Genomic DNA, 21,080 nt, shown 5'->3' on the forward strand with positions numbered 1-21,080 from the left:
TATGAAGTCATGGAAAGAGGACTGGGTAACAGACAGGAAGCAAAGTAGGCATAAACAAAGCATTTTCAAGTTGACAAGTAGTTACTAGTTGAAGGATCAGTGCTGGGATTTCAGCTATTTACAATCTAACTTAAACAAAGAGATGGAGAGTAATGTAACCAAGTTTTCTGGTTATACAAAGCGAGGTAGAAATGTAAGTTGGTGAGGAGGACACAGAGGGACTGCAAAAAGAGATTGATCATGTGAATAGGTACCAAAATGGCATATGCAGCATGGGATGTGTGAGGTTATTTACTTTGGTCAAAAGAATAAAAAGAATATTTTTTTAAAGGTGTGAAACCTGCAAATGTTGATGCTCAGTGAGGTTTGAATGTATTTATATAAGGAACTCAGAAAGTTCAGCTTTTGCAAACAGTAAGTTTAGTTTAAATTTAAGTTTATTTATTAGGCTTACATTAACGCTGCAATGAAGTTACTGTGAAAATAAGGAATACAGATAGCAAATTGGCCTTAACTACAAGGGGATTGGAGTACAGGCATTCTTAGGAATCTGGCTGGAAAATTCACATGAAATTAAATTACTAAAGAGGACACAATCATGAAGGTCATACCATCTGCTTGATCAGATCTGGGTGCCCATCGATCAGTAGCATTGAAGACCTGATGGTGTCAGTTAGATCCTGTAGGGCAGAAACCGTGGGGTTTCCATTCCTAATAACCAATATAATTGGAGCTTTTTGGTTTGGATCTACACAACCTAACTCCTCTCGCTTACAGTTGATTTTGGACTGATTTGATTTATTATTGTCACATATTAGCATACAGTGAAAAGTATTGTTTCTTGTGTGCTATACAGACAAATCATACCGTACAGGGAGAACAAAAGCAGAGGGTGCACGATGTGTTGTTACAGTCATAGCTATGGTGTAGGGAAAGATAAATTTAATGTGAAGTAGGTCCATTAAAAGACTAATGGCAACAGGTAGAAGCTGTTCTTGAGTTGACTGGTACGTGACCTCAGACTTTTGTATCTTTTTCCCAATGGAAGAAGGTGTAAAAGAGTATGTCCAGGATGTCTGGGGTCCTTGATTATGCTGGCTGCTTTTCCAAGGTAGTAGGAAGTATAGACAGAATTAATGGATGGGAGGTTGGTTTGCGTGATGGACTGAACTTTGTTCACAACCCTTTGTAGTTTCTTGTAGTCTTGAACAGAGCAGAAGCCATACCAAGCTGTGGTATGGTGCATCTGCAAAAGTTGGCGAAAATCGTAGCAGACATCCAAATTTCCTTAGCCTCCTGAGAAGGTAGAGGCGATGGTGGGTTTTCTTAACTATAGTGTCAGCGTGAAGAGAACAAGACAGGTTGTTGGTGATCTGGACACCTATAAACTTGAAGCTCTTGACCATTTCCACTTTGTCTCCATTGATGTAGACAGGAGCATATCCTCCACTACGCTTCCTAAATCAATGACTATCTCCTTCATGTTGCTGACATTGAGGGGGAGGTTAATGTCATCGCACCATTTCACCAAAATAATAATTCACAGTTATATGACCTCACGTTTTACAGGGGGGTCAGTAATGTGTCATAACCAAAGTTCCGTTCAAGTTTGTTTTTGTGACACTTTACATTCAATTGATATTTTGCTATATTATCTCAGAGCAACTCTCTGAACAATGACTAAGGTTTTCATTCTTTACTGATGATTTTCCTGAGCAAATTGAAGGCAGCGCATAAAATAGAAAGATCTACTTCTTTTATATAAAAATGCTTACTACAGGCTCAACTTGTATATTCTTGTGCCAAAAATAAAAGCAGGACATATAAACGTATAGTTCAGGTAACACAGTATAACAAATGTGGTAGTGATCTTTTTACTTTTAAAAGAAAACCTATATTTGATTTTGTCCTCAGGCATAGGCAATGTAGTTTCAAAAGCTTTGAAACAGGCCTCACAAATCTTTATCTCCTAATACAGTTAAGTCCTCAAAGAATTAGTTTTTGCAGAAACTGGAAAGATCCTTTCTCAATGCTGTTAAAATTATGGTTTTTGAAATGGAAACTGTTTCGGTGGGGTGGTGGCACACTGGTTAGCACTATTGCTTCACAGTGCCAGGGGCCAGGGACCAGGGATCAATTCCAGCCTTGGGTGACTGTCTGATTGTAGATTCTCCCTGTATCTGTGTGAGCTTCCTCTGGGTGTTCCTGTTTCCTCTCTCTGTCCGAAGATGTGCTGCTTAGGTTGATTGGCCCTATGAAATGGATTTGTATGATCCCACCCAAGGCCAATGGAGAATGTCATTCTGTGAGCCTCATCTGCCCCGAATCTGGGGCAGGCAAGGCGCTAAAATACCAGTCTTAATGCCAGGGTGATTATCAGGGTAAATATGTGGGGTAATGGGGGTGGGATTGTTGTTGGTGCAGGCTTAATGGTCTGAATGCCCTTCTCCTGCACTGTAGAGATTCTATGATAGAAAGCAAAAGCTGAACGGGCATAGCTCATTCTTTGTGTCAGGGGCTACTAGGCTTTGGCAGGTGTTTGTTCTGTGTTTCTGTTGTCATGTTAATCACCATGATACAGAAATATAGAACATAGAAAATAGGAGCAGGAAAAGGCCATTGGCCCTTTAAACCTGCTCTGTCATGCATTATGATCCTGGCTGATCATCCGTATGCAGGAGAGTATTTCCAATAATGTTACAAAACTACTGATGACTTTAAGTTTTATATGCAGTTTCATAACATCAAAAGGAAATTATAGGAATATAAATGGTTAAGAAATGGCAAGTGAATTATGAAGTATGAAATGTATACATGTGATGAAGAGATCCTATTTGAAGTAGATCTATAGGAAAGAATAAAGGATTTGGATATGACTGGAAAAGTTTGCAGTCCTTGTGAAGCTATCATCGATAGCAGCTCAAGGGCAAGGATTGTGAACCTTTTTGCAACTAAAGGTGTTTTGTGAAGTTGTAAACCACAGCACAGGAGTCACAGGGAAGTCTGTGCTTGAGCTGTGCAACCAAGAATCGTGAAGTCGGTAAAGAAATTGAAGGGTCACTTAGCCAAAGGCCAATGGAAGAATCCCCATGAAATCTTGTACCTTGGTGAATATCTGGAACATGTAGGAGAGTCAGATTGCAGAGATATCCATAGAATCCCTACAGTACAGAAGGAGGCCATTGGCCCAAAGAGTCTGTACTGACCACAATCCCACCTAGGTCCTATTCCCGTAACCCCAGACATTTACCCTCTAATCTCCCTGACACTAGGGTCAATTTAGCATGGTCAATCCACCTAACCCGCATATCTTTGGACTCTGGGAGGAAACCGGAACACCTGGAGGAAACCCATGAAAACATGGGGAGAAAGTGCAAACTCCACACAGACAGTGACCCGAGGCCAGAATTGAACAGGGGATCCTAGCACTGAAGATGCAGTGCTAACCACTGTGCCACTGTGCTGCCAATATACCCTATGGTTTGGTCCCAGAGAGCAAAGGTGAATGAATCTTCAAAATTTTGTAAGGTAAGGGAACTACTGGAGAAGTAAAAAGAAAACTGAGCTGATAGCATAAGTCCTTAAAATCATTTAAGTTTTTTCCCTCTACTTATTATGGGATGTGGGCATCTCTGGCAAGAACGTTTGTTGTCTGTTGAAACTGAATGGCTTGCTAAACCATTCCAGAGGACAGTTAAGAGTCAACCAAATTGCTGTGCATTTGCAGTCACATGTAGACCTGGTAATGGTGGCAGATTTCCTCTCCTAAAGGGTATTAGTGAGCCAAGTGGGTTTTTATGACAATCGGCAATGGTTTCTTGGTCACCATTACTGAGACTAACTTCTCTTCCAGAATTAGTAACTGAATTCAAATTCTACCAGCTGCCATAGTTAGCTTTTAATGTAAGTTCCCGGAGTATTAGCCTAGACTGCTGGATTACCAGTCTAATAACATTATCACCATGTGTCACCATATCCCTTAAGTTACCAATGCTTGCTTTGTTTAGTTTCTTTTTGTATGCAATAAAGTTTAGTCTCGTTCAAAAATGTGAAATCTTGTGGCATACTTCTGTCAGTTAATTACTGGTGTGTAGGATTTATTTTTTTAAAAGTTAATGGTTCCTAAGAGGTTCATAAGACACCTCACTCTCAGCAGAATTGTAGACTTGTGTTTAAAGTTCCAAGCTCCTCCTATCTTTAAGAGGATCTTTTCTCCCTGCTCCACTATTATGTGTCTTTTTAAATGAAGTCCCTCCACTTAAACTTCTGAACATAATTGAATGGACTTTCCAGTAGCAAGGCAGCCCCTGGCCACTCCTTGTTCTTAAATCTCTACAATCCTTCTTTGAAGCAGGGATCCATTCTTATCAGCACTCTGCCTGGTGATTTACCTAAAGAAACTCATTTTCTTCTGCCTAGCATTGTTGCTGCTGTTATGTGTCTTCTTCCCCCTCTTTTTCTGTTTGACTGACTCTTGTGAGACTGTCTGTGAGTTTGCACACAGCAAGGCCATCTGCCTCCTTCTTTGTGTCAAGGTGTTAAAATCTGCTCCTTATTTTCAAAAAGTTTTGATTTAAGTTCCTATCTCTACCCCAAGCAAGTTGCATGGGTTTGTCTCTGGGCAGATTCCGTATAAGGTCATATCCCTCTTTCCAATCTACTTCACTATACCTTGAATTAAAGGAGATGCTTATGTTTTCAACAAACTTAAAAAGTCCAGCATTTATTACTCATTGCATAGGAACGCCAGTCCCAGGCAAGGGCACAAAGTAGACTGGCACTAAGGGTGAATTCCACTTTCACTGGTAACAACTCTCTGTAAGTAGAAGTTTCGCCCCTGAGGTCATTCTTCCAGGGTGAGACCTGCTTCTGACTTCACTACTGCTTGGTTGTGGTTGTGGTTTGGCAGGCCTTCCTGAAAACAGGCAACATAGACCTCTTGTCTGCTTTCCAGCTGATAGGCAAGACCCTGTTGCTTGCTGCACAGTCTGTTTTAACCCTTATGTGGTGGACAAATAAGTACGAGTAGATGTCTTATTAATACAACCAATGTTTATTTAAATCCACACAATCAATAATCACCCATCCAACCAACAATAAGTTATCTCACAGGAAAATACTAAAGTTCAAGTTCAATACGAGACCTTGACTTTGCGTGACTGGCAAGTACCAAGCAGATATTGGCCTTAATCTGTGTGCTGGTCTTTGTAGTCATCTGCGGAGTCTGGTACTCTGGCTCTGGTCTTCCTTCTTTTCTTCTCAGGTGTGGTGGCTCTCCTCATGCTGGTCATTGCTGGCGATGGTCACTGTTGTAGTTCATTCGTGGGGTCAGAGAGAGAGAGTGATTCTTGGTTGCACAGCACACTTTATACCCCGTTGGGTTTCACACCCCTTTTGGCCATTGCCAATCAATCAATCAGGACTTGATCCCCCTGATCAATAAGAGTCCAATCAGGTGCTACCATACCGATCTCTGGGTGTGCCCCCAATGGCCATGTCTGTAGGTGCTGGAGGCACATAGGTCACATACCTCCTTCCTAAATAAGGGGTCACTGTGCCCTTATGTCTGGTAAACAACCCAGTGTGATCAAAAAGTCCCTTTCATCCTGGAGGTGAAACAAGCCAGTATGACTATAAAGTCCCTTTCATCCTGGAGATGACCCATATCCTGTTTATTCACTTGTCAGGGTTGCAGCCTGTTTGTCTCTGTCTTTAAACTGCAGCCTGTCATTTTAGTTCTTGCCCAATTGTCCCAGAATGCTTTACAAATCGCCATTTTAGATGGCCTGTTTGGCCACAACCCTCAATACCACAACAAGATTTTGCCCTAAGGGAATACACTAGAGTGGCATGGTGGCACAGTGGTTAACACTGCTGCCTAACAGGATCAGATACCTGGATTCAAATATGGCCTGGGTGACTGCCTGTGTGGAGTTTGCACATTCTCCCCATGTCTGCATGGGTTTCCTCTGGGTGCTCCGCTTTCCCCTCACAGTCCAAAGATGTGCAGGTTAGGTTGGTTCGCCATGCTAAATTGCTTCTTAGTGTCCCAAGAAGTGTAGGATAGGGGGAGGTTAGCGGGAAAAATACATGGGGCTATGGGGCTATGGGGATAGGGTCTGAGTGGGATACTTTGTTGAGAGTCAGTGCAGGCTTGATATACTGAATGGCCTGCTTCTGTACTGTACATTTTCTATGAATCTATGAACTGTGCAGTTTGCTCATTCTCCCCATGTCAGTGTGGGTTTCCTCTGGGTGCTCTGGTTTCCTTCCACAGTCCGAAAGACGTGTTGGCTAAGTGCATTGGCCATGCTAAATTGTCCCTCAGTGTACCCAAACAGGTGCTGGAGTATGGCGATAAGAGGATTTTCACAGTAACTTCATTACAGTGTTCATGTAAGCCTACTTGCGACAATAATAAATAAAATTAAACTTTATTTGTTGGTGTTTGTTTGTAGTTTGTTGTGGATTGGGATATAAATTTGATTGGAAGTATTTATTTTGGACTGGCTTTAATTTTTGCTTTGTGGCCACGTGGATTCTGAGATGCTCAGTAGCAGACAGAAGGTGAAGTGGGACTATGGTAGAATAGGGAATTGGGCTTGTATTTACTGATATTGCAGTCAGATGAGTTGTTCTCACACACATGACTAGAAACAGATAGTTTGTGAGGAATCCCTGAAGTCCTATAGCACATGTCACATCCAATTTTAAAGTGTGCTAGAAATTACCAAACTCTTCTACAATCACTGCAAAAGACAGTAGAAACCAATCAGCACCGAATCTCAAAGTAGATGCTCCTTTTAAATAGTCCTGGTGAGATGTCCTTTCTGCTGCTGAATGCATATTCAGCTACACGTGTTTAACAGATGGTATCAGCTGAAAGGGTTGTGCTGCAAAATGGCAGTGCTGCTGTCAGATCAGCACCATATGCTGATTGACCTACTTTGCATATGTCCCGTGGACTGTACTAACAATCTTGCCAGAATGGTATCAGGTATGGCTTGCTTCAAAGTGTGCCATGTGTGCCATTTTGGAGCCACAATAGTGCTTGTAGCACCAAAAGGACCATAATAAACCATAGGATATAGGAGCAGAATGAGGCCATTCATCATCAAGTTTGCTGTGGCATTCAGTCATGGTTGAGAAGTTTCTCAACTGCAATCTCCCGCCTTTTCCCCATAACATTTGATCCCCTCATCCCCTATCTATCTCAGTCTTAAATACACTCAATGACCTGGCCTCCACAGCCTTCTGTGGCAGTCAATTCCACAGGTTCACCACCCTCTGGCTGGCACTAAAAGCCAGACGCATAGGAGCAAATTTTACAACTGGAGAGTGTAATGGTTTCATCTTTATTTACTAATGAAGAATAATTACCTCTAATCCAAATTCAGCTGGAGAATCAAATCGACACAGGCGTGTAGGTGTTAATAAATGGAAAAATTCAGGACTCGGACCATCTATCTCAGCACCATCTCCAACCACATCTGTCTCAGTAAGTGGCTCTTACTATCAGTCTTCAAGGCTATTTCAATATTTCTAGTCTAACAAAATTCCTGAATGGTGAATGGTCATTCTTTTGCATTGACTTAATAAAATTATTTGATACATTCTCGGAATTACATTTTACATTATGCAGGAAACCCAGTTAATTAGATAGCAAGTAAGTAGTATACAATGCAGTAACATTTTGAATAGATCATTAGCACACCGAAGCCATTTCCACTGATGTCTCATTTATCAGAACAGAATTCCACTGTCAAGAGCAAACTGATTAACAGTTGGATGAAATGGAGAAAAGCACCCAAGGCCAAGTTCAGTCATGATAAATTGTCCATACACTTGAAATTGATGAATTCTCAACAAAGATTCCGATAGCCTTTAGCCTCTAGGAGTCATTCCATTTGTTATCATGAATGCCTAAAAATTATTTTTGTCGATGACAGCGTTTGCTCACTTAATGCTTTCAAAAAGCATTTCCTCTATTTGCCATTTTAATGAGTTCACCTCCGTTCATTAAAATATTAGTCAGAAGAATGTCACTCACACATGTTAAACCTTCATATGCTAATACCGTTGATTGTAATTTCTAAATTATAGTTACTGAGGTTTTCACTTGCCTTATAGACTCAAGGTAGAAAGACCATTCTACTTTCTACTGAGGCAAAAAAGGAAATGCTTAAACAAGCTAAAGCAGCAAAGGAAGAACGAAGATCTCAAATGGACTCACGGCACGGCTATCTCACATCTAAACTGGCAGATGGAACAGGTCTGGAGGAAACCGCTGTGCAGGACTTCATTATTGCAGATGAAAAGGTATGACTTGATATTTTAATGTGTATCCAGTAGCGCTTCAAAAAAACAGCATTACCTTATTAAAACTATAAATGTAAGATTACGATAGTTAAGTGTTTTTTCAGTTCCACGTATTTTATAATTTCCTTTTGATATTCAGCACTGGAAATTTAGTTCATAGTTTGAAAGCTGGGACTGGTGTTTGCACTCCATTTAACTGTTAGAGTTGTCTTTTAGCAACTTTGAAAAATACTGCAGTAAAAGTTCTGTTGTCTAGTTCAGTGTTGTCCCATACAATAGCCAGGAGCCACACGTGGTTGATTGGGAATGTGTATGGTGCTCCATGTGCAACTTAAATCATCTTTTTGTGTTTTTCTTTAAAATAAAACAGTAAGTTGAAATAAAGCAGCAGCCTGGATTTTACCAGCCCTTAGGGGATGGGCTAGGACGGGGAACAGCTAATAAAATGGGGTGGAAGGCATTGGGACAGAGCCCAACATTTTCCTCCCTCCACAACATATTACCAGCTGGGTGGGCCGTTGTAGCAACTATTCCTAATTAAGGTGACACTGCCAAGTAAACTATTTTGACCTTCCCATGGATTGCAAGGAGGGACCCTCCTTTATGCTCCATGGCCCATGCTGAGGCCCGGTGCTGGCAGCAGTCACTTCATTGCTACAGCGCTGCCAATGGAAGGTATTCCATTTCCCGAACACAGAAAGTTAACATGTAGGTATAGGAAGCAAATAGGAAAGCAATAGCATGTTGATCTTTACCACAAGAATGGACTACAGGAATAATCAACTCTTGCTACAATGTTTCAGGTTGTTGCCTGCTGGGCACCAGCATACCTCAATTTGATGGCAGTTCTGCATAAGTAGAAAAACGGAGGGGCTGGTTATGCGCACATTGTCCTATACTGCCTGCCTATTCTTGAGCTTTTAATGGAGCTGCTCTTCATTGGGGCAGAACAGCTGCAGGCAGTTTGGCAGAACATTCCTGCAAGTTACATGCAATTTGCTTGTTAGCATTGACGGTAAGGCAAGTGAGCACTTGCATGTGCTGCTGGGTTGGTGGGATGTGGCGGAGGGGGGGTGGGTGCAGGGGGGGATCAGTGTCTCAGTGATCGGGACAGGGAAGAGAGAGTGCGGTGTCACACAGCCATCAGAATCCAGAGGAGATGGAGCCTTGTGTGGGAGGGTCCAGGGTGGGGTGAGGGGGATCACCCTGCCTGATATCTGTAGGATGGAAGGGGAAGGGTGCATCTCTCTGCCTGAGATCAGTGGGGGGAAAGAAGGTCCACTGCCATTTTGCCTACGATCAGCCGGGGGGGGGTGGGGGGAAGAAGAGGAAATGGGGTCCACTGCCACTCTGTCTGAAATTGGTGGAGGGGTAGGTGGGTTCGCTGCCACTCTGCCTGAGTTCGGTGGGTGGGGGGGTCTGCTGCCACTCTGCCTGAGATCGGTGGAGGGGAAGAGACGTCAGTAATGTTGTGGGGGTGAGGCAACTTCTGTGGGGCCAGGGGGGAGATATTATCTGGCCCAGGAGCGAAGTGGTAGGGGAGCGTCGTTTTATCATTTCTTTTCTGCTCATGCACAGTTGTAGGCGCCGTTTGGAGCTGCCATGTTTCGGGTGCATTAAGCCCCACCCACAGACTTGTGCAGCGTGATTCGGAATCACTGATATTTTTGCAGGCAGAGTGCATACGTGGGCGCCGGAGATCGGGTCTAAAAGTCGGATCTGAAACACTACCAGATTCAAGACCGACCAGCACTTAGAATCAAAATGGTAAAATAGGGTCCCTCTGCTCCTGTACCCTCTTTACAATTGTACCCTTCTGTCTGCATTCTCCCTACCAAAATGAACAACTTCAGGCTTCTGTCATTGTATGTTATCTGCCATTTATCCATTCTACTTATCCATCCACCAGCTTGTATCCTTTTGAAGTTCTACATCATCCTTTTCATGATTTACAATATATCCAAGTTTCCTGTCATCCACAAAGCTTGAAATTGTGCCCTGAGGCCCTGGTGATTAATGTGTGTCAATAAGAACAATAGTCTTATGACTGATTGCTGGGAAACTCCACTATAAACTTTCCTCTGTTCTGAAAAACAACTGTTCACCACTATTCTTTATTTTCTGTCACTGAGTCAAATTTGTATCCACATCGTTACTGTTCATTTCGTGAACTCGACCTTTACTACAAGTCAGTCGTGCAGCACTCTGACAAATGCCTTTTGGAAATCCATGTCCACTACATCAACAGCATTACACTCGTCAATGACTTTTGTGCTTTAATGGCAGCAAAATGTAAAAATGTCAAGGAGTACCATCATTACGACTGAAACTACCAGGAACTTTGGCTGTCCGTGCATATAGTTATATGTAAACAACTAGAAGTTGCTGTCAATTATACCATATTCCTCCTCAAGGTGCACTGTTCAAATCCACCCAAATTGAAATCTTTAGAAATCACTTTCATTGAATGTGACCACAATTTATATGCAGCAATCTTGCTGTGAAAAAAATGAACAAAGGGCAAAATTTTCCAGCCCATCTCACCAATGGGATCTTCTGGCCTCACCAAAAGCAACCCCCCCCCCCCGCCCCACCCCCCAGCACACACAGACAATGGGTTCGCTGGTGGTAGGGTGGGAAACATCAAAATGCTGTAGATTTCAGCAGGACCAGGAGACTCTGCCAGCAGCCAATGGCAAGCTACCTCTGCCATGAGAAAATGTGCCACGTGGGTAGGATGGGTTGGGGGGCTGCGGGGGCAAATCCTGGCCAAAATTACACCATATTGAGTGGAGTGTAACTGTGTTTTAGCAGAGTACTGAGTCAAAATTGCACAGAATAACCTCTCTGGTCCTAACAATCTAATTTTATATTTGTAGAATGCCAAACTCCTCCATTATGAAAAAAATCTACAAGTTTTTATTTTAAAATTAATACATATACATTTGTTTATGACATTTTAGCTTCTATCTTAATTCTGTGTGTTAGTCCCAATCAAATTTTGTTCTCTATAAATTGCAAAATAGTAATTCTAGTAATTTACTTCTTGAATCCCTGTCAGTTAGAATTCTTCAATGTAATTGGCTGCTCCTTCTGCTCACTAAGATCACTGTTGCTGAATGCCTGGCGATCTTCTTGGTTCCAGATTCAACATAGGAAATTCGTGTCAATTATATTGTTAGATTTATCTGGGTAACCTTTTCGAGGTCAGCAGTAAGCTTTGTCACTTTGCCACTGATTACAACGTACAGGCCATTATGCTGTCAGGGAAGGCCTTTTGTTTCACTGAAATCAGTGCATGTAGGTAAAATGGTATTGCTGTAACTCCACGTGTGGCTACTTGGCAATTTCATTGGACAACACTGTACTTTATGCTGTGCATTTATGTCAAAGCATTTAAGATAATCATGGCAATGTATTACCTTTTGGAATATGATGACTGTTATTACATTTGTGAAGAAGATGTTAGTATATTTTTGTCAGTTTAACATACTTTCCAATAATTAGTATTCTAAATGCATGCAAAGTCTGTTTTGTTATGCTTAATAGACACGATACCTAGAATTGGGTTTCTTTTCCTGACATCAATACTGAAATAATTTTTCATATTAAGTAAACTTTCCTTTCCAGTTTCATTTGATTGAAGAATTCTTTGCGCCAAATGGATGTAAAAAATTACTATTTTACTATCAAGAGATGGTGACAGTAAGTGATTATTGCTTGAAATTAAAATATTCAGATATTTTCATTAAGATGGGGTCGGTGCTGGGGCCTCAGCTATTTACCATTTATAGAGATGATCTGGAGGAGGGAACCGAGTGTATGGTTTCGAAATTTGCTGATGACACCAAGATTGGTGGAACGGCAAATTGCGCGGAGGGTGTGGAGAGTCTGCAGAAGGATCTAGATAGGCTGGGCGAATGGGCCAGGAACTGGCAAATGGAATTTAATGTTGGCAAGTGCGAGGTGGTCCACTTTGGTAGGAATAATGGTAGGAAGGACTATTACTTACGGGGCGAAAAACTGCAGCAGGTGACGGTGCAGAGGGACCTCGGGGTCCTTGTGCATGAGTCACAAAAATCCAGCCTGCAGGTGCAGCAGGTGGTCAGGAAGGCTAATGGGATGCTGGCCTTCATAGCGAGGGGGATTGAATATAAAAGTAGGGAGGTCTTGCTGCAGCTGTATAGGGCATTGGTGAGGCCGCAGCTGGAGTACTGTGGGCAGTTTTGGTTGCCGCACTTACGCAAGGATATTTTGGCCTTGGAGGGAGTGCAGAGGAGGTTTACTAGGCTGATACCAGAGTTGAGGGGGTTGAGCTATGAGGAGAGGCTGAATAATCTAGGCTTGTACTCGTTAGAGTTTAGAAGAATGAGGGGAGATCTCATTGAGACATATAAGATGATGAATGGGATGGATAGGATAGAGGCGGAGAGGCTCTTCCCACTCAGAAAAGACAGTAGGACTAGGGGGCACAGCCTCAAGATAAAGGGAGGGCAGTTTAGAACAGAGTTGAGGAGGAACTTCTTCACTCAAAGGGTGGTGAATCTCTGGAATTCTCTGCCCGTTGAAGTGGTGGAGGCTACCTCGCTAAATATTTTTAAGATGCGGGTTGATGGGTTTTTGATAAGCAAGGGGATTAAGGGTTATGGGGAGAGGGCGGGAAAGTGGAACTGAGCCACGACAGATCAGCCATGATCTTATTGAATGGCGGGGCAGGCTCGAAGGGCTAGATGGCCTACTCCTGCTCCTATTTCTTATGTTCTTATTAAATGTGGGTATGTTATAAATCACGGTGACAATGAATGGGTAACTGACCTGCTTGAATTTAAATTTCTAATCAATACTAAAATCTAAAGCTATCTGACAGTATTTTCTTTTGATATAATGGTGTCTCTAAAGGACAATTTAAATGACTGAAGTCAATCAGTAAAATTATTTATTCCAGCTGACTAAAAAAATCACAATTGATTGAGATTTTTAAAAGTTTTGTTTGAACGTTCAACATATTTACATAATTTGTACAGCTTAAATGATTGATTTTCAGCTTGTCTAAGAATGTATTGTTTGACCCATCAGTCAGCAGAATCCAGACGTTTAAGTGCAGATATGTCAAGAGGCCTAAATCAGAAAAGGCTCTTCATTACTGATGGTTCTGCTGAGGTAGGGTTAAGTTTACATGTTGATTATTCAAATTGAAATTTGTTACGTGAAGTTTTAAATTGTAAATTTGATGTCAGTGCTAAAGATTGAGATTTGGAATCTTCCTGTATCTGCAAAGAAAAATATTCTACGATAAACATTTGGAAAAATTCATGGCTGAGGTCATTCACTTTCTTGTGTCTATCTTTCAGAGTTTGACTGGAACTTGCTTCTTCTTTCTTAGAACTACTGATAAAAGCATCAGCACAGCTAATGTATCTCAGGTCAGTACCATGCCGAAATGTCAAAGTGAAAGGAATAAACTGTGGCAATTATTTTTTCGGCAATACTTTTTTTTTCATTCTTTTGTGGGATGTGGGTGTTGCTGGCTAGACCAGGATTTATTGCCTATGCCTGATTGTTCTAGGGAAGGTGGTGGTGAGCTGACTTCTTGAACTGCTGCAACCCTTGTGGTGTAGATGCACTCACAATGCTGTTAGGAAGGGAGACCCAGGATTTTGACACAGCAACAGCGAAGGAATGGTGATATAATTAAAAGTCAGGATGATGCGAGGCTTGAAGGTGCTAGTGCTTCCCTGCACTTGCTTTCCCTGTCCTTTTAGGTGGTAGAGTTTGTGGGTTTGGAAGATGCTATCAAAAAAGCCGTAGTCAGTTCCTACATTGCATCTCGTGCTTTGAAGATGGAGGGAGTGAAAGCTTAAGGTGATGGATAGGCTGCAATCAAGTATGTCACTTTTTCCTGGATGGTGTTGAGCTGCTTGAGCTGCAGTGCGGCTGCTGTACTATGGGGAGTAATGAGGTTATAGGGGAAGTGTTAGCACTGTGGAACTATCACTCACTAGTAATTCAGAGGCCCACACGAGTGCTCTGGTGACAATGGATCAAATCCCACCATGGCAGCTTGTGAAATTTGAATTCAATTAACAAAATTGGCATTGAAAGCTAGCCTCAGTAATGTTGACTATGAAAGTATCATTGATTGTTGTGCAAACCCAACTAATGTGCTTTAGGGAAGGAAATCTGCTGTTGTTATTTCATCTAGCAACCCATACATGACTCCAGACCCATAGCCATGTGCTTGATCTTAACTGCCTTCTAATAAGATCTAGCAAGCCACTTGGTTCAAGGGCAATTAGGGATGTGCAACAAATGCTGGTCTTGCCATTATTCATGGAATAATGAAGACTAAAAAAAAGTTACTTGCAGCAGAATTCCCAGCCCCTGAACTGTCCTTATTTATTTGGCCAGTATTTATATGGCTAGTCCAGTTCAGTTCCTGTTGAATGGTTTCTTGCCTTGCCTCCCCCCCTCTCCACCTCATGAAGACAGTTTCAAGATCTCACATGTAGTAATAGTAGAGAAAATGACACTGACCAAAAGTAAGTACATTTTGAACTCTCGCTCCACTGACAATACATTATAGTCAGAAAGAGGAATAGGATTGCTTTCTTTTTTGCCTGAGAGTCATAAAACCATAGAGATTTACAACATGGAAACAAGCCCTTTGGCCCAACTTGTCCATCTGATTCTTACCACTAAGCTGCTCCCAATTGCCCACGTTTGGCCCATATCCCTCTATACCCGTCTTATCTATGTAACTGTCTAAATGCTTTTTGAAAGACAAGATTGTACCCACCTTTACTATTGCCTCTGGCAGCTTGTTCCAGATACTCACCATGTTCTGACTGAAAAAAATGACACTTTTGTTTCTCTCCCCTCTTAACTTAAACTATGCCCTCTAGTTTTAGACTCCCCTATCTTTGGGAAAAGATGTTGACTATCTTATCTTTGCCCCTCATTACTTTATTGACCTCCATAAGATCATCCCTAAGCCTCCTACACTCCAGGGAAAAAGTCCCAGTATATCCAGCCTCTCCTTATTATTCAAACTTTTTGTTTTTACCAGTTTTGCTTTAATTGAAACTGTGAATGGGTACAGGAGAATCCATTCAGAACATTAGTACTCAACACTAATTTTGTTGTTTTATTTATGCTAAAGCAAAAATCAGAACTAAGCAGAATTCTTCAAACTGATATTGACTTACAAATTAATAAAACAAAAATAAGATTGACATTAAGGGCAGGAGGATTTTAAACAGAGTATATTTAAAGCATTACTCAGCATTTAGCAACACTATTTAACAATCAGTTGATTGTGGAAATCATTGGAGTTACTGGCCAAGTTGTTCACCATAACAGAATTTTACTGTGATTCTTGCAGAAGGTACGACAGCTCTTGTGGCCTTTCAGACATTGCCATTCTTTTAAAAAAATAGAAAACACAGCAAATATAAAGAGAAGGGATTGCTTAATGTGTTGGTTATCCTTTATCAATGTTTTTGACAATTGTGTTTACTGCTCAGTTGTTTTAATCAATTAATGTGATACCAGTTTTGAGGAATATTGCTCAGTTATAATTTTAGTTTGTCATTAGTTTATGAAGTTAGAATTTTTCCGAGTAGTTCACGATTAATCTTAGTTAATAATGTTTATAATGCAGTATACATATTCTGTTTTACTGTTTAGGAGGTAAATTTTGGCATGCTTAATTGTTCTGAAGGAAACCTACTTCAAGGGCTGGAGAAACTTCTTGCCAATATAATGGTACCGGCACTGCGATCTCAAGAGGTAACCTCCTTAAATGAAATCTATGGCAACTATAGTCACAGTTTTTTTTTCTAAAATGATCCCAGTTATAACTTTTATTGCACATAGAGCAGAATCAAATCGCAATGAGACCACATATTCACACCATCACTATGACTGCCGATTTCACCTCCGTAATATCACTCCATTTCGTTCCTCCTCAGCATGTGTGTTGCTGAAACCTTCATTCAATTCTTTGTTACCTCTAGACTTAACTATTCCAACTGGAAACTGAAGCACCTGGAGGAAACGCACACAGACATGGGGAGAATGTGCAAACTCCACACAGTCATCGCCCAAGGCCATAATCGAACTGTGTTCCTGGAGCTTTGAGGCACCAGTGCTAACCACTGTGTCACCATGCCACAATTCCGCATTCCACCGGAACTATTCCCTCCACGACACCTGGCCCACTCATTCATCACCCTCAACCTTTCAGCCTCTTCCCACGGCACCTTCCCATGCAATTGCAGAATATGCAACACCTGCCTTTTTACCTTCTGCCTCCTCATTGTCCAAGGGCCCAAACTCTCCTTTCAGGTGAAACAGCATTTCACTTGCACCTCCTTTAATTGGGTTGACTGCATTCCCTACTTCCAATGTGGTTACCTCTACATTGGAGATGCTAAATGCAGACTGGGTGACCATAAGAACATAAGAACATAAGAAATAGGAGCAGGAGTAGGCCATCTAGCCCTTCGAGCCTGCCCCGCCATTCAATAAGATCATGGCTGATCTGTTGTGGCTCAGTTCCACTTTCCCGCCCTCTCCCCATAACCCTTAATCCCCTCTCTTATCAAGAACCCATCAACCCGCTTCTTAAAAATATTTAGCGAGGCAGCCTCCACCACTTCAACGGGCAGAGAATTCCAGAGATTCACCACCCTTTGAGTGAAGAAGTTCCTCCTCAACTCCGTTCTAAACCGCCTCCCCTTTATCTTGAGGCTGTGCCCCCTAGTCCTACTGTCTTTTTTGAGCGGGAAGAGTCTCTCCACCTCTATCCTATCCATCCCATTCATCATCTTAATTTTGTAGAATATCTTCACCACTGGAACATTTGGTGCTCAGACAAAATTCCAGTGAATTCCAGCCAGGGGTGAGGTTGGAGAATTCTGCCATTATCTCTATTTCTCTCTCCACACCTGCTGCCAGACTTGCTGAGCAAGGCATTTCTGTCTTTATTTCAGGAAATTTTATTATAACTAAAAGAAAATACATACTATGACAATGAAAAGCTTTAATACAGCAATTTTTATTTTATATTTTACATGATATTAAACGAATACTATTCACATTTTTGTTATTTTTCTACAAATGAACAGAATTGGGGATCTATTAAAGATGGACTAAAGAATGCCCAGATTCAGGAGTTTCTTGAGTCCTTAAACAAATTTGTTGGCAATTTGTCTTCTGCCAGGAAAAATATGGAGCGGCAAGTAATTCTTCAGGAGACAACCACAGGCTACAATCTTGACGACCTGCATGGCCCATCAGACTACTTGGCTCCAGGTATCAAACATGTTCTACTCAGTACCGTTCTAGTTTTCAGTTTCCAACACTATATTGATAACTGTTTTTTTCTGTATAACTTAATATAGTTATGTATGCAACTTTTGTTTAGTGAATGATTGATTTATTATCATTTACATTTCAACTTCCCTTGGGTTTTCCTGAAAATTCAAGGGATTTCAAGAGTTTTAACCCTTTCATGCCTGGGTTGTTTCAGTTCTGGAGTAGGTGGATCTAAAATGGCAGGTGATTCATCAGATCAGCATTAAGTAGGATTTCTGGTTCTATGAAACTGAATTTTGCAGCTAAGAAATTTGTCTAAGTGGGCTAGAATTTATGCCATTTATGTCTAAATGGTCATTTTGTTTGGTTTAAATGTACAGCAAAGGGACTGAGCCTTCATGCTTTGTGGGCACAAGCAGAATGTTGGGATAAATTGGTTTTAGTTAAGTGGACAAAACTGTATAAACCAATATAGTTTTATGTTTAGAGCCTGCAGAGGACAACAAAAGAAACATTGAGAAATTGAAATGTACACTTTCAAATGGATAATTTTTCCATATTTTTGGAGAAGCATTATTACAGGGATTTGAATAACGCAAACCAATATTGTACCCATTATGTAGCGTGTAAAATGTAGCTATATACTATCATAGTTAATCCTTATGTGGTAGCCATCCATCCATTGCGTCCATCTACACTATCCACTGTCTCAGAAAAGAAGCTAGCAAAATCAAGGACATCACATACCTTGGACATACTCCTTTCCATCTTCTTCCATTGGGAAAAAGAACAAAAGTCTGAGGTCATGTATCAACTGACTCAAGGGCAGCTTCTTCCCTGCTGCCATCAGGCTTTTGAATGGATTTGCCTTATATTAAGCTGATTTTTCTTTACACCCTGTCTGTAACTGCAGCACTATATTTCCTTTCCTTCACCCCTATACTCTATGAACAGTATATTTTGTCTGTATAAGTGTTACAAGTCAGGTTGGATACTTCACGGTATTTTATGAAGTTTACCTGACCTGCAATGTTTTACATTGAATTTGGCTAGGATGAGCATGAGGGATTTCACTTCAGGTGTGATTCAAGTGACCCATGAGGAGCTTTAATCAAAAAACAAAGTTTAATTAAGAATATTGTTGACATGTATAGTAAGACAATTAGCAAGAATTTTTAACAATTACAAACAAGGAGCAATAACCACAATAATGCATAACTGTTAAAGAAATATCTTAATGTGTTCCAACCAAAGCCAACATCCAATACACAAAATCCTCCAAATGGACACAATACAGCATGGGTTAATGCCCACTTGTTACAAAAATCTAGTTTCCTGGGTTGAATGCTGAAAATTCCTTGTGAAGAAATTCAGAAGAGGTTGTAATTGACTTCATTTCTCAAAACACAGCTTCTTTAAGGCAGGATGGCAGTAAGCTTCTCCTTCAACTAACTGATAGTAATTTCAGAACCAAAACCAAACAAAAAGAAGAACAGGGAGAGAAAGAGACTGCTTCTTAACTTGCTGCTAAACTGCTTCAAACATATTTCCCAAAACAAAATTGAAAGCCTAAAGGAAAAATCCCCTATCAGCTGATTGCCACAAACAAAATTGAAAGCCCTATCACCTGACTATCACAGCTTAGCTCCACGATTTTAAAATACTTTCTTAAAGGTACACTCATGTATTTTTCACTGTGTGCTAATACATATGGCAGTAATAAATCAAATCAAATCTAAATCTATTATTTGCTTTTGTACTTTATATGTTTTCTTACGTAATGCATAGTTAATGGAACTACTTCAGGTTCATAACAGTTGCTGCTCTGTTATTTCCAAATTGAATTGAGAGGTCTTTAATTATTTTGTGTTGATATTGAAATTACTGAAATAAATTTAATTAAATTGAAATTGCTTCTAGCTACTAACACTGAATTTGTGGAACAACTTGAGGGAGTCCTGATGTCATGGACTAAACAAATTGAACAAGTCTTGGCTGAAAGTGAACAGATGAGAAAGGAAGCTGATGATATTGGTCCCTGTGCAGAACTGGACTACTGGAAGACTAGAATGGCAAAGTTTAATAGGTACATTTCAGTTTCAGTTAATTCTGTTATTCAGTCAACTATTACTACTAAGTGCACTGCATTTGGTAAATGCCAAAATGTTCCAACCCCAGAAAGGAAATTTGAAATAATTGCCCTTATGTTTGTGCTTGCAACATTTGAGAAGAGGTTTTGAAATCTAGAAATGTCCCTGATTACTTGTGATGATTTTACAGTACAGTAAACGTTTATTAAGAAATAGGAAGAAGCAACAAAATAAAGTAGAATTATACTTTAAAGACTTCACACTGTGACAATACTTTTTAAAAGAGTTTGACAAAATCTTACCTTAACTGTCTTCAGAGCTAACCTCCATTAGTTCAGCAACACATTATAAACTTCAAGATCTATAAAAGTCTAATACGTTTTACCGCGCTTTGCCCTTAATTCTCCCTTGGGGTGTCCTCTATGGTTAACAGCAATTGGTTTCTTGGATCTGGCTTTGTTCAAACTGCCTAGGTTATATTGTACTGCTTGATAGATATCCCAGAGATTTGTGCTCATTTACCTGAATGAAACAATGAAGTCCCTATTATCTCAGTAGTTTATTATTTTTGCTTGAAGTGCGTCCTCTAGTAGAAAATCAATTTAAATGCCTGTCCAGAGAATTAATGTTTTCGCTAGTGAATTCAAAAACCTTTTATAAGATCCAGCAGGCCGTGCATACAATCAGTGCACCTTCAAGAAGACAAACTCAAAGAGGTTTCATATAGAAAATGTCCTCTGTGATCTTGTTTTTATTTTCCAGTTCAGGCAAGTTATTTTTGTGGTCTTGAGATCAGTCAGCCCCTTTCTTATAGATTATTCAGTTACCAACCAAAATTCCACAATTTCTATGGAGCACGAAGGTTGCTAATCAAAATTTCTGTAATGGCAAATGCAGACCTGTTGTACAATCGCTTAAGAATTTGTAATAGTTCCATATTTTAAGGGATCATGGACCTGGGGTAATATAAGCATGGGTGGATAGGATTGATTAATAGAAAGGAAGCAGAGGGCATGAACAAGTTGAATGTTTTCAAGTTGGCAGACTGTGACTGGTGGAATGACGCCAGGACTCTTAGCTATTTGCATTCTATGATAATGACTTAGATGAAGGGACAGAGAGTAATAATCCTAGTTTGCTAATGATACAAAAGTAGGTAAGAATGTAAGCTATGAGGAGGACACAGTTGTAAAGAGCTACAAACAGGTTAAGTGGGTGGGCAACAAGGTGGCAGACAGACTATCATATGGGCAAGTGTGAGATTATTTAATTTGGTAGCAATGGAAGGAGCTGCCATGATATTATTGAATGGTGAAGCAAATTTGAGAGGCTCTGCAGTCTACTCTGCTCCAA

General features: G+C 40.6%; 1 protein-coding gene across 1 annotated transcript in view; it reads left to right on the top strand.

Moving 5' to 3' along the window:
- dnah5l (dynein, axonemal, heavy chain 5 like) overlaps positions 1–21,080 on the top strand; it is a 326,877-nt gene that overhangs the window by 15,456 nt on the left and 290,341 nt on the right. The window contains exons 2-9 of the mRNA XM_080217022.1: positions 7,398–7,498; positions 8,131–8,319; positions 11,950–12,028; positions 13,400–13,479; positions 13,671–13,742; positions 16,006–16,107; positions 17,448–17,634; positions 19,558–19,723. Coding sequence (XP_080073148.1) covers positions 7,398–7,498; positions 8,131–8,319; positions 11,950–12,028; positions 13,400–13,479; positions 13,671–13,742; positions 16,006–16,107; positions 17,448–17,634; positions 19,558–19,723 — 976 coding nt within the window. The remainder of the gene's footprint in view (positions 1–7,397; positions 7,499–8,130; positions 8,320–11,949; positions 12,029–13,399; positions 13,480–13,670; positions 13,743–16,005; positions 16,108–17,447; positions 17,635–19,557; positions 19,724–21,080) is intronic.

This window comes from Carcharhinus amblyrhynchos, chromosome 2, assembly GCF_965287045.1.
Source record: "Carcharhinus amblyrhynchos chromosome 2, sCarAmb.v2.hapA, whole genome shotgun sequence".
NCBI classification, from domain to species: Eukaryota; Metazoa; Chordata; class Chondrichthyes; order Carcharhiniformes; family Carcharhinidae; genus Carcharhinus; species Carcharhinus amblyrhynchos.